Source organism: Mus caroli, unplaced genomic scaffold, assembly GCF_978045245.1.
Source record: "Mus caroli unplaced genomic scaffold, Mus_caroli_1 scaffold_8, whole genome shotgun sequence".
Lineage (NCBI taxonomy): Eukaryota > Metazoa > Chordata > Mammalia > Rodentia > Muridae > Mus > Mus caroli.
Genome location: NW_028227263.1, coordinates 122926234 through 122942580, shown reverse-complemented (window position 1 = coordinate 122942580; position 16347 = coordinate 122926234). Strand labels below are relative to the sequence as shown.

General features: G+C 37.7%; 1 protein-coding gene across 2 annotated transcripts; it reads left to right on the top strand.

Moving 5' to 3' along the window:
- Nucleotides 1–6580: 6580 nt before the first annotated feature.
- Nucleotides 6581–10156, top strand: LOC147003429 (vomeronasal type-1 receptor 4-like). 2 transcript variants are annotated; one of them, XM_085842063.1, is made up of 3 exons: nt 6581–6818; nt 6939–7102; nt 7562–10156. In XM_085842063.1, the coding sequence occupies exon 3, from the start codon at nt 8225–8227 to the stop codon at nt 9137–9139; it is 915 nt and encodes a 304-aa protein (XP_085698189.1). In that variant the 5' UTR covers nt 6581–6818; nt 6939–7102; nt 7562–8224; the 3' UTR covers nt 9140–10156. The 2 variants fall into 2 exon arrangements, with proteins under 2 accessions (XP_085698189.1, XP_085698190.1); XM_085842064.1 differs by having other exon boundaries at nt 6581–6822.
- The last annotated feature ends 6191 nt before the right edge of the window (nt 10157–16347 follow it).

Here is a 16347-nt window from a genome sequence, read left to right as displayed (position 1 = left end):
ACAGTGGGAGACTTCAACATCCCACTTTCACCAATGGACAGATCCTGGAAACAGAAACTAACCAGAGACATATAGACACTAAGAGAAGTTATGAAACAAATGGATTTAACAGATATCTACTAATATTTTATCCTAAAACAAAAGGATATACCTTTTTCTCAGTAACTCATGGTACCTCCTCCAAAATTGACCATATAATTGGTCTCAAAAAAGGCCTCAACAGATACTAAAATATTGAAAGTATTCCATGCATCCTATCAGATCACCATGGACTAAGGCTGATCTTCAATAACAGCATAAATAATAGATAGCCAACATTTATGTGGAAACTGAACAACACTCCACTTGATACCTTGGTCAAGGAAGAAATAAAAAAAATTAAAGACTTTTTTAGAGTTTAATGAAAATGAAGACACAACATACCCAAACTTATGGGACACAAGAAGAGCAGTCCTAAGAGGAAAACTTATAGCCCTGAGTGCCTCCAAAAAGAAACTAGGGAGAGCACACACCAGCAGCCTGACATCATACCTAGAAGCTCTAGAATGAAAGGAAGCAAATCCACCAAAGAGGAGTAGATGGCAGTAAATAATCAAACTTAGGGCTGAAATCAACTAAATGGAAACAAAAAGAACTATTCAAAGAATCAACCAAACAAGGAGCTGGTTCTTTGAGAAAATCAACAAGGTAGATAAACTCTTAGACAGACTAACTAGAGGGCACATGGACAGTGTCCTGATTAACAAAATCAGAAATGAAAAAGGAGACATAACAACAGATCCTGAGGAAATCCAAGACATCATCAGATTCTACTACAAAAGGCTGTACTCAACAAAACTGGAAAACCTGGATGAAGTGAACAACTTCCTAGACAGATACCAGGGACCAATGTTAAATCAGGATCAGATTAATGATCTAAACAGTCACATTTCCACTGGACAGAGGTTATACAGAATCTAAAAGAACACAAATGCCAGCCCAGACTACTATACCCAGCAAAACTCTCAATTACCATAGATCGAGAAACCAAAGTATTCCATGATAAAACCAAATTCACACAATATCTTTCCACAAATCCAACCCTTCAAAGGATAATAAAGGGAAAACACTAATACAAGGACGGAAACTATGCCCTAGAAAAATCAAGGAAGTAATCCTTAAACAAACCTAAAATAGGACAGCTACAAGAACAGAATCCCAATGATAACGACAAAAATAACAGGAAGCAACAATTACTTTTCCTTAATATCTTTTAATATCAATGGACTGAATTCCCCAATAAAAAGACATAGACTAACAGACTGACCACACAAACAGGACCCAACATTTTGCTCCTTAAAGAAACCCATCTCAGGGAAAAAGACAGATACAACCTCAGAGTGAAAGGCTGAAAAATAATTTTCCAAGCAAACAGTCTGAAGAAACAAGCTGGAGTAGACATTCTAATGTCAAATAAAATCGACTTCCAACCCCAAGTTATCAAAAAATGCAAGGAGGGGCACTTCATACTCATCAAAGTTAAAATCTTCCAAGATAAACTCAATTCTGAATATCAATGCTCCAAATTGAAGGGCAGCCAAAGTCATTAAAGAAACTTTAGTAAAACTCAAAGCACACTTTACACTTCACACAACAATAGTGGGAGACTTTAACACCCCACTCTCATCAAATGACAGATGCTGGAAACAGAAACTAAGCAGAGACACAGTGAAACTAACAGAAGTTATGAAACAAATAGATTTAACAGATATCTACAGAACATTTTATCCTAAAACAAAAAGATATACCTTCTTCTCAGCACCTCATGGTACCTTCTTCAAAACTGACCATATAACTGGTCACAAAACAGGCCTCAACAGATACAAAAATATTGAAATTATCCCATGCATCCTATCAGATCATCAAGGACTCAGGCTGATTTTCAAAAACAACATAAATAGCACAAAGCCAACATTCACGTGGGCACAGGGACAGCATCCTAATGAACAAAATCAGAAATGAACAGGGAGACATAACAACAGATCCTGAGGAAATCTGAAATACCATCAGATCCTTCAAAAATAGGCTATACTCATCAAAATTGGAAAACCTGGATGAAATGGACAAATATCTAGAGAGATACCAGGTACCAAAGTTAAATCAGGATCAGATTAATTACCTAAACACTCCTATATTCCCTAAAGAAATAGTTGCAGTTATTAATAGTCTCCCAACCAAAAAAAGCCCAGGACCAGATGGGTTTAGTGCAGAGTTCTATCAGACCTTCAAAGAAGACCCAATTCCAGTTCTTCTCAAACTATTCCACAAAATAGAAACAGAAGGTACTCTACCCAATTCATTCTATGATGGCACAACTACTCTGATACCTAAACCACAGAAAGACCCAACAAAGATAGAGAACTTCAGACCAATTTCCCTTATGAATATCGATGAAAAAATACTCAATAAAATCCCCGCAAACTGAATCCAAGAACACATCAAAATGATCATTCATCATGACCAAGTAGGCTTCATCCCAGGGATGCATGGATGGTTTAATATACATAAATCCATCAACATAATCCACTATATAAACAAACTCAAAGACAAAAATCACATGTTCATTTCCTTAGATGCTGAAAAAGTGTTTGACAAAATTCAATACCACTTCATGATAAAAGTCTTGGAAAAATCAGGAATTCAAGGCCCATATCTAAATATAATAAAAGCAATATATAGCAAAACAGTAGCCAACAGAAGGCTACATGGAGAGAAACTTGAAACAATCCCATTAAAATCAAGGAATAGAGGAGGCTGCCAATTTCTCCTTACCTATTAAATATAGTACTTGAAGTCCTAGCCAGAGCAATTAGACAACAAAAGGAGGTCAAGGAGATACAAATTGGAAAGGAAGAAGTCAAAATTTCACTATTTGCAGATGATATGATAGTATATATAAGTGACCCTAAAAATTCCGCCAGAGAACTCCTAAACCTGATAAACAGCTTACTTGCAGTACCTGGTAATAAAATTAACTCAAACAAATAAATGGCCTTTCTCTACACAAAGGATAAACATTATGAGAAAGAAATTAGGGAAACAACACCCTTCACAATAGTCACAAATAATATAAAATACCTTGGTGTGGCTCTATCTAAGAAAGTGAAATATCTGTATGATCAAAACTTCAAGTCTCTAAAGAAAGACATTGAAGAAGATCTCAGAAGATAGAAAGATCTCCCATGCTCATGGGTTGGCAGGATTGATATAGTCAAATAGGCTATCTTGCCAAAAGCTATCTACAGATTCAATGCAATCCCCATCAAAAGTCCAACTCAATTCTTCACTGAGTTAGAAAGGGCAATTTGCAAATTCATCTAGAATAACAAAAAACTTAGGATAGCAAAAACTCTTCTCAATGATAAAAGAATATCTGGTGGAATCACCATGCCTGACCTCAAGCTGTATTACAGAGTAATTGTGATAAAATCTGCACGGCACTGGTACAGCAACAGACTGGTATATCAATGGAATAGAATTGAAGACCCAGAAATGAACCCACATACCTATGGTCACTTTATCTTTGACAAGGGAGCTAAAATCATCCAGTGGAAAAAAGACAGCCCTTTTAACAAATGATGCTGGCACAACTGGTGGTTATCGTGTAGAAGAATGTGAATTAATCCATTCTTTTCTCCTTGTACAAAGCTCAAGTCTAAGTGGATCAAAGAACTCCACATAAAACCAGAGACATTGAAATTTATACAGGAGAAAGTGGTGAAAAGCCTCCAAGATATGGGTACAGAGGAAAAATTCCTAAACAGAACAGTAATGGCTTATGCTGTAAGAACAAGTATTGACAAATGGGACCTCATAAAATTAAAAATCTTTTTTACGGGAAAAGATACTGTCAATAAGACAAAAAGTCCACCAACAGATTGGGAAAATATTTTTACCAATCCTAAATCTGATAGGGGACTAATATCCAATATGTACAAAGAATCAAGAAGCTGTACTCCAGAAATTCAAACAACCCCAGTAAAAATGGGGTACAGAACTAAACAAAGAATTCTCAACTGATGAATACCAAAGTGCTGAGAAACACTTGAAAAAATGTTCAACATCCTTAATCACCAGGGAAATGCAAATCAAAACAACCCTTAGATTCCACCTTACACCACTCTGAATAGCTATGATAAAAAATTCAGGTGACAGCAGATACTGGCGAGGATGTGGAGAAAGAGGAACACTCCTCCATTGCTGGTGGGATTGAAAGCTTTTACCACCACTCTGGAAATCAGTCTGGCAGTTCCTCAGAAAATTGGACATATTACCAGAAGATACAGCAATACCTCTCCTGGGCATATACCCAGAAGGTGTTCCAACTGGTAATAAGGACACATCCTCCACTATGTTCATAGTAGCCTTATTTATAATAGCTGGAAAGAACCCAGAATAGCCAGAAGCTGGAAAGAACCCAGATATCCCTCAACAGAGGAATGAATACAGAAAATGTCATACATTTACACAAGGGAGTACTACTCAGCTATTAATGCAATGAATTTATAAAATTCTTGGGCAAATGGATGTATCTGGAGGATATCATCCTGAGTGAGGTAACCCAATCATAGAAGAAGTCACTTGCTATGCACTTACTGATAAGTGCAACTTAGAATACCCAAGATACAATTTGCAAAACACAAGAAAATCAATAAGAAGGAAGACCAAGGTATGGATAGTTCGTTTCTCCTTAGAATAGGGAACAAAACACCCATGGAAGGAGTTACAGAGACAAAGTTTGGAGCTGAAACAAAAGATGGACCATCAAGAGACTGCCCCACCTGGTGATCCATCCCGTAATCAGCCACCAAACAGAGACACTATTGCATATGCCAGCAAGATTTTGCTGAAGGGACCCTTATGTAGCTATCTCTTGTGAGTCTATGCCAGTGCCTGGAAAATACAGAAGTGGATGCTCACAGTCATTATAGGATGGAACATAGAGCCCCCAGTGAAGGAGCTAGAGAAAGTACCCAAGGAGCTGAAGGGGTCTTTAACTCTATTCGTAGAACAACAATATGAACTAACCAGGACCCCCAGAGCTCATATCTCTAGGTGCATATGTAGCAGAAGATGGCCTAGTTGACCATCGTTGGGAAGAGAGGCCCCTTGATCTTGCAAACTTTATATACCCCAGTACAGGGGAATGCCAGGGCCAAGAAGTGGGAGTGGGTGGGTATTGGAGGCGAGTGTGTGGAGAGTAAAGGATACTTTTGGGATAGCACTTGAAATGTAAATGAAAAAGTATCTAATAAAAAAATTGAAAAAAAACCAATGAATATGTTAGACATAGGTGAAGACAGAATGAGACAGAAAATGAGAAGCCTGAAGATTAGAATATATTATCCGATTTAGTTTGAGGCCAGACAGAGTAATTCAGGAGAAACAAGATTGAATAAATCAGTTTGAAGAGAAATTTGAGCTGGAATGGTTGATTTGAAACAACCAAAAAAAAAAAAAAGATTGAATAAATCAGTTTAAAGAGAAATTTGAGCTGGAATGGTTGATTTGAAACAACCAAAAAAAAAAAAAAAAAAAAAAAAGCACAAAGAACAAGAAGAACAGCAAAAGCAGTAAGTCTCAGAGGCTTAAATATTCTAGGCCTAGATAAGACTGTATAAAGGCTGGAAGTTTCCATAACAATGCCTAGTGTAACAGACAGAAGCATGACTGTTACCTGAAACAAATAAAAGTTCCTTTTACGAGAAATGTTTGTATTAAGTTGTGGGTTACGAGATGCAGAATGATGACTTCTCAACCATCCATTACTTACAAACTTCATAATTTCATTTTGCTTAACAGATAAATAATATTCCATGATATATACATAATATACTATCATTATCCATACATCACCTGATTGATCTTTAAGGTCTTTTGATATCATGAATGTTGTGAATACAGCTACAACAAAAATGGCTAATTCTCAATATTAATTGATTACTAGTTAGTACTATACTTGCCTATATGTGAATAATTCATTTAGTACCTATAAAATACATAGAAAAAAACCTCACAGTCTATTATGCTTCTAATAACTCTCCATGAGTTTCTCATAAAATGAATCATGATCTATCTGAAAACAAATAGATACTGGAATAATCCAAGGACTTACAAAGGAAACATGGGCTTCAATTTTTCAGTGTGTCACACTACAAAGTCTTTGAGTATAAATGGGAATATACAAGACTACAGATCACATATTGATGGTCCATCTGGAAGAATGTGATATTAGGATGATTTTGCAAGAAGAAAAGGATAAGGTATAATGCACTGCCGCCTGCCCCCCAGGAAATACATGTAAGAAATCTCTTGATCTCTTCTGGAGTGTGTCTTTCTACTCTTGATGACAACATCAATTCAGAATCTCTCAAAGGAAACATGGCTAATCATTAACAAACTCCTGGAATCATCCTTAATTACCACTAAGTGAAAATGATGATTTGCTCTGGGGATAAACGTTTTTTCTTTCATTAGAGGTATTGCAACATCCCCACACAGACACAATAAATAATACAACAGGTAACACAGTAATGGGCTCTCTGAGTGATGTCAGGACCAGACACTGTCTCTTTATGAGCTCTGATATCTGGCTTCAATCAGTGATCAGCACACAACTTCATTGAAAATATAGGGCAGGTAAAGATTTCTTTGGATCTGTCTTAGGAAATAGTTCCACAGAAAAGTTCATCAAAGGGCATGGAATTCAGAACTGTGTTTCTGAAGTAACACTCAGAAGCAGGCCTTCATTCCTGTGAGCATCACCATCATTGATGAATGTAGGTGAGATTCCTGCAATTGTAGATTTTTGCTTAGACTTCATTTCTTTCTTCTGCTATTAATGGTGTTTTATAGAACCAACATTAATAATTAGATTGACTTCATTTTTGTCTCCACAGTTTACCTAATGTTGTCAGTCATGTCCTTAGTCTAAGGAAATGTGTATTCCATGGCTCAGGATTCATCTGAAAAATTCCTTCCATCTGACGAGTATATGTGAGAGGACATGTTTTTAACTGTAAGATGAATGCTTATTTTTCCTATGGACAGCAAAATAAACCAAGTAAGTTTCAGACTAAACATGATCTTTCTAAAACTGAGTTTCAAAAAGTCTTTGTGTGCAAAGAATTAAACTGTAATTGTTTTAATGGTTTCAGTTGTGGATGAAAAAAAACTGCAGATGAATCAATTATGTGTACAGCACCTAATTCCTTAGAAAAACAGATGAAGTTAGAAATTTATAAATTAATAATATGCTTGGGTTCCACAGACTTTTGTCCCACATATATGATATATGTGTAAATCAAGGTTCTTCTATATGGACAGAATAATAGTGACATTTCCAGAAATATTTTACATACTATCAATATGGTAAAGAATGTAAAAAAATATCAAAACTAAATGGATTATTTTAGGGGAAGTACTTCAGTCATATTTTTATGAGGTATAATTATTAAATTTGTATTTTGTTCTTTAAATTTTTATTTATTTAATTCTTTATTCATTTGTGTTTTGCCTGCAGGTATGGTAGAGAATACCACATCCCCTTTAATAGGACTTACTAACAGTTGTGAGCTGTGATGTGGGTGGTGGAAAGTGAACTAAAGTCGTCTGGAGCAGCAACCAGTGCCCTTAATTGCTGAGCCATTTCTCCAGCCCTGTATTATATGTTTTAAAATATAATTATTTTATTTTGTGTGTATGAATGCTTTGCTGGCATGAATGGCAGGAAATACAGGGAAAAAGTGTCATAAAGGTCAATAGATGGTATTAGATCCAGAACCACATTTCCAAAAACAAATTTGTACTTCTTAATACATTATTATAACATGAGGAAAATGCTGAATTCAAGTCAAGCAAAAATGCACTCTTGTTTATAAATGTCCATTTATAAATATGCAGAGCCCATACTATGTTAAATTGTGTGTCATGTTGTTGACCAGCAGAGATAGTGTTTCATTAAACACAGAGATCCATCATGAGGAAAGACAAAGTAAAATAGTTGTGAAGTTGATATTCTGGATCAATGTTCATGCAGTGTTTCCAGTCAACATAACCATATAGATAAAGTAGCATCTTCTTGGGGAAAAAAGGCTTCAAATCACTTGGAAAGGTCAGGATTTGAGAATAGTCAAACAGCACTGCCAACCTGATCATTATTCCATTGTCCAATGAAGTTGTCTCCATGTTGTCTCAGAATAAATCTATGAAAACCACAGTGGAAGTGGCTCTTCAGATCCTCTTGCTTTGCCAGGTTGGGGTTGGGACTGTAGTCAACATTTTTCTGTTTGTCTATAATTTATCTCCATTCTTGAATGGTTCTCAACAGAGACCCATAAAAGTCATTCTAGCCAACTTAGCTTTGGGAAATACCTTGATTCTCCTCTTTGCATTTCCAAACAATATAAGAGTTTTTATTCCAAGGGAGTTCCCAACTGACCTAAAATGTAAACTTGGGTACTTCATTTGCCTGGTGGCTCGAAGTACAAACATGTGCTCCACCTGCTCCCTGAGCACTTATCAGTTTTTTACTCTTGCTCCTGGTACCTGGGGTAGGGTGATGCTCCGTGGAAGAGCCCCCAAAATTGTGAGGTATACCTGTTATAGTTGTTGGTTGTTCAGTGTCTTAAATAATGCTCACATTCCAATGAAAGTCAGTGGTCCCCAGAAAACACATAATGATAGCAATTCTAAAATCAAGTGGGTTTGCTCCACCTCTGGTTTCAGTATAGGCACTCACATCTTGTCATTTGCCCATGATGCAGTGTTCATCAGCATCATCATCTGGAGCAGTGTCTCCATGGTTATTCTCCTGAAGAGACACCACCAAAGACTGCAGCATATTCAATCCACAAATCAGAAGCTCAGAGTTTATGCTGAGACTAGAGCATCCCACACCATCCTGATGCTGGTGGTCACATTTGTGACCTGTTATCTTCTAGACTGCATTTGTAGTTTTCTTCACATTTCTTTTGTGGACTCTCGGCTCTGGTTGAGACGTGTCAAAGAAATTTTGGCTGTAAGCTTCCCTACCTTTTCTCCATTATTGTTGATCTTTAGGGATCCCAATGATCCTTGTTCTCTGCTATTCAGCTGCTGAAAATGACAGTCCAAGTCCAGACAGACATTCCTCATAACTCTCCTAACAGCCATCAATATTCTGTTTTCTTGGAATATGTTTAACATCTTTTTTAACCCACTGTTGAGGATAGCCCTAGTGCTATTTGTAATTTGATGTTACAAAAGGGGAGGGGCTATGGACAAGGAATGAGTCAGAACTCAGGTGATTTCCTGTAAACCACAGTCTCATCTTGATTGGTAAAATAAAGGCTTGAGCTAGTGATGGGCAGGGGAAGGAAATATGGAGCTGAATGTTGGGAGAGAGAAGAAGGAGGGGTTAGAGAGAGAGAGAGAGAGAGAGAGAGAGAGAGAGAGAGAGAGAGAGAGAGAGAGAGAGGATGACACAGGAAGTGGTGGATGGAAAGCAGAGCAGAAGCACATGGCCTTGAGAAACCACAAGTTATAAGGGGTCTCAGATGGAGAGGATAGTACTGTAGTGGTAGATCTTGCTAATCTAGGTATACAGCTTGTATTCATATTAATTGAGTTGTGCTTTCATTGTTGGGGCATATTTGGGTTGGAGAATTACCAAAACAGCCCGCTAGTATAATATGAGTACTATGGAGTTTGAGGTGGTTAGATTGTCATGCAATACATTGCTGCTCATACTATAGCTGCATATCAAGTTGAGCCTATGATGCAGAGAAACTGTTTCACATCTCTCTGCTCCTTGATAAAGGAAACAAGAAATGATAAAGGAAGCCAGTAATCACAAAAACTCAAATTATTTCAAGAAGTATTTGCTGTATTTTTGATGTGATGGAGGATCAAATTTGATCCAAATGTCCATGTTCTTGATTATTTTTTTTCTTTTAATGAAGTGGCTGTCTCAAATAAAATAATTCATTTTATTTGAAGAATTTTCAGACATTTTTTATCTCAAATCTATGGGCTTATAACCTGTATTTAATGGTCAACTGTCAGACACTAATTTTAGTAGAAATAGGTGATGTGTACTTGTCCTAGAACAAAATAAAATACCTGAACAAAAATAATATATTATGCTGCATTTTGTGTCTTATTTCCACATGTATTAGTCCCAAATGCTGGCATGTTACTTAGGAAAAATACTATACAATGAAACTTGCTTCTCATGCATACAGGTGCATTTACTTTGCCAAAGGAAGTCTTGCTTCTTTTCCCAGGAAGGTTTGCTTTTTATCACTGAAAATCCAATCTAAGTTCCTAGTTTTCTTTTTCTTTCTCTTTTTTCCATTTATTACCTTATTTACTCAATTTACATCCCATTGCTGCTTCACATTGGCTAGTCTCCTCTCATATAGTCCAACCCACTATCACCCTTCCCCATCTCCTTTGAGAAGTTGAAGGCCTTTCCTTGGTATCTCCCAAACCTGGCACATTAAGTCTGTGCTGGACTTGGCATGTGTTTTCCCAAAGATGCCCCACAAGACAGCCCAGTTAGAAAAACAGGATAAACAGGCAGGCAACACATTCGGGGACTATACCTGTTCCAGTTGTTGGTGGGATCTATATTAAGGCCATGTTTCACATCTGCTATTTATGTGTGTGAAGGGCCTAGATTCAATCCCTTTATGCTCTTTGGTTAGTGTTTCATTCTCCAAGAAACCCCACTTATACAGGTTACTTGACTGTGTTGGTCTTCCTTTTCCTGTGGAGTTCCTCTCCCTTTCAGGAGCCTCAATACTTTCCACAACCCTTCCATGAGACTCCTCAAGTTCAGTCCAATCTTTGGTTGTGGGGCTCTGAATCAGTTTCAGTCAGCGGCTTGGTGGATCCTCTCAGAAGACAGCTTTGCTAGACTCCTGTTTGTAAGCATAACAAGGAATCGTTAATATTGTGAGCTACTGGTACATGCCCATGGGATGTGTCTCAGGTTGGCCCAGTTTTTGGATGCCCCATCTCTTCATTTTTAGTCCATCTTTGTCTCTGCAGTTCTCCTATACAGGACAAATTTCATGTCATAAGTTTTGTGGGTATACCTGTATTCTTATAACTTCACTGTGAGTTAGGCCTGGCTATAGGAAATGGCTATTTCAGAATCTATATCCCCACCACTAGTAGCACCAGCTAAAGTTAAACCCATAGACTCTTGGGAGGCTTCCCAATCCTAGGTCTCTGGCACCACCTAAAGATTCTGCCCCAAGCCCCATCCCATTTCAAAAGCTGATTTCCATTCATTGTCTTAGTCTTCTGGCCCTAACTTCTGTAACTTCCCATACCTGAACATCCCCAGCTACCGACCCCTTCTCCCTCCCATCATGTTCCCTTCCTCCACCTGCCTCATATGTGTATTTAATTCACTTTGTGAAAGAAATTCAAGCATCATCATTTGGGACTTATTTAAAAGCTCCTTTGGGTTTCTGGAAAGTACCACATGTACCTTGTACTTTATATATAATATCCACATGCAAATAAGTATATATATATATATATATATATATATATATATATATATATATATATATGTCTTTGTTTACATTTCAAATGTAATCCCCTTTACATGTTTCCCCTCTGAAAACCCCCAATGTGTCCTCATTATAAGTTACAGCATCTTTTGGGTATATGTCCAGAGGTGGTATAGCTGGGTCCTCAGGTAGTACTTTGTCTAATTTTCTGAGGGACCACCAAACTGATTTCCACAATGGTAGTACAAGCTTGAAATCCCACCAGCAATGGAGGAGTGTTCCTCTTTCTCCACATTGTCGCCAGAATCTGCTGTCACCTGAGTTTTTTATCTTAGCTATTCTGACTGGTGTGAGGTAGTATCTCAGGGTTGTTTTTATTTACTTTCCCCTGATAACTAATGATGTTGAACATTTCTTTAGGTGCTTCTTGGCCATGTGATATTCCTTGGTTGAAAACTTTTTTTTAGCTCTGTACCCCATTATAAAATAGGGTTATTTCGTTTCTGGTGTTTAACTTCTTGAGTTATTTGTATATATTTAATATTAGCCCTATAACAGGTGTAGGATTGGTAGAGATCGTTTCCCAATCTTTCAGTTATTGATTTGTCCCATTGAAAGTGTCCCTTTCCCTTACAGAAGCTTTGCAATTTTATGAGGTACCATTTGTTAATTTTTGATCTTAGAGAATGGGTTATTGGTGTTCTGGTCAGGAAATTTTCCCTTGTGCCCATGTGCTCTAGGCTGTTACCCACTTTCTCATCTATCTATAAGTTTCAGTGTATCTGGTTTTATGTGGAGATCCTTGATCCACTTGGAATTTTACAAAGAGATAAAGATGGATCAATTTGCATTCTTCTACATGCTCACCACCAGTAGAGCCAGCACCATTTGTTGTAAGGGCTGCCATTTTCCCACGGGATGGTTTTAGCTCCTTTGTGAAAGATCAAGTGACCATAGGTATGTGGGTCCATTTCTGGGTCGTCAATTCTATTCCATTGGTCTAATTGTCTGAAACTATACCAGTACCATGCAGTTTTTTTAAAAAATCACAACTGCTCTGTACTAGAGCTTTAGGTTAGGCATGGTGATTCCACCGGAGGTTCTTTTATCCTTGAGGAGAGTTTTTGCTATTCTAGGCTTTTTGTTACTCCAGATGAATTTGAAGATTGCTCTTTCTAATACGTTGAAGAATTGAGTTGGAATTTTGATGGGGATTGCATTGAATCTGTAGATTGCATTTGAAAATATAGCCATTTTTACTATATTGATACTGCCCATCCATGAGCATGGGAGGGCAGTATCATCTTCTGAGATCTTTATTTATTTCTTCAGAGACTTGAAGATTTTATCATACAGGTATTTCACTTCCTTAGTTAGAGTCACGCCAAGGTATTTTATATTATTTGTGACTATTGAGAAGGGTGTTGTTTCCCTAATTTCTCTCTCACCTGTTTATCTTTTGTGTAGAGAAAGGCCATTGATTTGTTTGAGTTACTTTTATACCCAGCTTCTTCACTGAAGCTGTTTATCAGGTTTAGGAGTTCTCTGGTGGAATTTTTAGGATCACTTATATATACTATCATATCATCTGCAAAGAGTGATATTTTGACTTCTTCCTTTTCAATTTCTATCCCCTTTATCTCCTTTTGATGTCTAATTGCTCTGGCTAGGACTTGAAGTACAATGTTGAATAGGTAGGGAGAAAATGGACAGCCTTGTCTAGTCCCTGATTTTCGTGGGATTGCTTCCAGCTTCTCACCATTTACTTTGATGTTGGCTACTGGTTTGCTGTAGATTGCTTTTATCATGTTTAGGTATGGGCCTTAAATTCCTGATCTTTCCAAGACTTTTAATCATGAATAGGTGTTGCATTTTGTCAAATGCTTTCTCAGCATCTAACGAGATTATCATATGGTTTTTGTCCTTGAGTTTGTTCATATAGTGGAATTATGTTGATGGATTGACGTATATTAAACTATCCCTGCATCACTGGGATGAAACCTACTTGGTCAGGATGGATGATTGTTTTGCTGTGTTCTTGGATTCGGATAGTGAGATTTTTATTGAGTATTTTTGCATGGATATTCATAAGGGAACTTGGTCTGAAGTTCTCTACATTTGTTGGGTCTTTCTGTGGTTTAGGTATTAGAGTAATTGTGGCTTCATAGAATGAATTGGGTAGGGTACCTTCTGCTTCTATTTTGGGAATAGTTTGTGAATAACTGGAATCAAATATTCTTTGAAGGACTGATAGAACTCTGCACTAAACCCATCTGGTCCTGGGCTTTTTTTGGTTGGAGACTATTAATGACTGCTTCTATTTCTTTAGGGATATAGGACAATTTAGATCATTAACCTGATACTGATTTAACTTTGTTACCTGGTATCTGTCTAGAAATTTCTTTATTTCATCCAGGTTTTCCAGTTTGGTTGAGTACAGCCTTTTGTAGAAGGATCTGATGGTGTTTTGGATTTCTTCAGGATCTGTTATTATGTCTCCCATTTCATTTCTGATTTTGTTAATTAGGATGCTGTCCCTGTGCCCTCTAGTGAGTCTGGCTAAGGGTTTGTCTATCTTGTTGATTTTCTCAAAGAACCAGCTCCTCCTTTTGTTGATTCTTTGAATAGTTCTTCTTGTTTCTACTTGGTTGATTTCGTCCCTGAGTTCGATTATTTCCTGCTGTCTACTTCTCTTTGGTGAATTTACTTCCTTTTTTTTCTAGAGCTTTTAGGTGTGTTGTCAAGCTGCTAGTGTGTGCTCTCTCTAGTTTCTTTTTGGAGGCACTCAGAGATACGAGTTTTTATCTTAGAAATGCTTTTTTTTTGTGTCTCTTAAGTTTGTTTTTTTTGTGGTTTCATTTTCATTGAACTCTAAAAAGTCTTTAACTTCTTTCTTTATTCCTTCCTTGACCAAGGTATCATTGAGAAGAGTGTTGTTCAGTTTCCACGTGAATGTTGGCTTTCTATTATTTATGTTGTTATTGAACATCAACCTTAGTCCATGGTGATCTGATAGGATGCATGGGACAATTTCAATATCTTTTGTATCTGTTGAGGCCTGTTTTGTGATCAATTATATGGTCAATTTTGGAGAAGGTTCCATGAGGTGCTGAGAAGAAGTTATATCCTTTTATTTTAGGATAAAATGTTCTGTAGATATCTGATAAATCCATTGTTTCATAACTTCTGTTAGTGTCACTGTGTCCCTGTTTAGTTTCTGTTTCCACGATGTGTCCATTGATGACAGTGGTGTGTTTAAATCTCCCACTTGGTTCCAGGACTCCGCCGAACTTAGGAACGTTGTCTGCACAGGCGAGAGTGTGCACCACAGAAGCTGAAAGTTTCTGGGACAGGCGGGAGTCACAGAGCCTCTGAGGCAGCGCCCTTTTTGGGCTCCAGAAATCCTGCCACCCTCCCAGCTAGAGGACAGGTGTCCTCCCGGCTCAAGAGCCCTTTACCTCAGGAGCTGCGGTAGCCATCTTGTTTCTGGGACTCTGCTGAACTTAGGAACTTAGTCTGCACAGTTGAGAGTGTGCACCACAGAAGCTGACAGTTACTGTGACCTGCCAAAGCAACACAGCTTCTGGGAAAGTTCCTGTTTTGGGCTTTCATCTTCGGCCAGGAGGAGGTCCAAACGCCAGATATCTGTGCACCTTCCCTATAAGAGGAGAGCTTGCCAGCAGAGAGTGCTCTGACCACTGAAACTCAGAGGAGAGAGCCTTTCTCCCAGGTGTGCTGATAGACGGTAACAGAATCAGCACGAAAACAATCTCTAAACAGAGACAACTATAATAACTAAATCCAGAGATTACTATATGGCAAAAGGCAAACATAAGAATCTTACTAACAGAAACCAAGACCACTCTCCATCATTAGAACCCAGCACTCCCACTTCGCCCAGTCCAGGGCACCCCAACACACCCAAAAAGCTAGACCCGAATTTAAAAGCATATCTCATGATGATGGTAGAGGACATCAAGGAGGACTTTAATAACTCACTTAAAGAAATACAGGAGAACACTGCTAAAGAATTACAAGTCTTTAAAGAAAACCAGGAAAACACAACCAAACAGGTAGAAGTCCTTAAAGAAAAACAGGAAAACACATCAAAACAGGTGATGGAAATGAACAAAACCATACTAGACCTAAAAAGGGAAGTAGACACAATAAAGAAAACCCAAAGCTAGGCAACGCTGGAGATAGAAACCCTAGGAAAGAAATCTGGAACCATAGATGCGAGCATCAGCAACAGAATACAAGAGATGGAAGAGAGAATCTCAGGTGCAGAAGATTCCATAGAGAACATGGGCACAACAATCAAAGAAAATGGAAAATGCAAAAAGATCCTAACTCAAAACATCCAGGAAATCCAGGAAACAATGAGAAGACCAAACCTACAGATAATAGGAGTTGATGAAAATGAAGATTTTCAACTCAAAGTACCAGGAAATATCTTCAACAAAATTATAGAAGAAAACTTCCCAAATCTAAAGAAAGAGATGCCCATGAATATACAAGAAGCCTACAGAACTCCAAATAGACTGGACCAGAAAAGAAATTCCTCCCGACACATAATAATCAGAACAACAAATCCACTAAATAAAGATAGAATACTAAAAGCAGTAAGGGAAAAAGGTCAAGTAACATATAAACACAAGCCTATCAGAATTACACCAGATTGTTCACCAGAGACTATGAAAGCCAGAAGAGCTTGGACAGATGTTATACAGACACTAAGAGAACACAAATTCCAGCCCATGCTATTATACCCAGCCAAACTCTCAATTACCATAGATGGAGA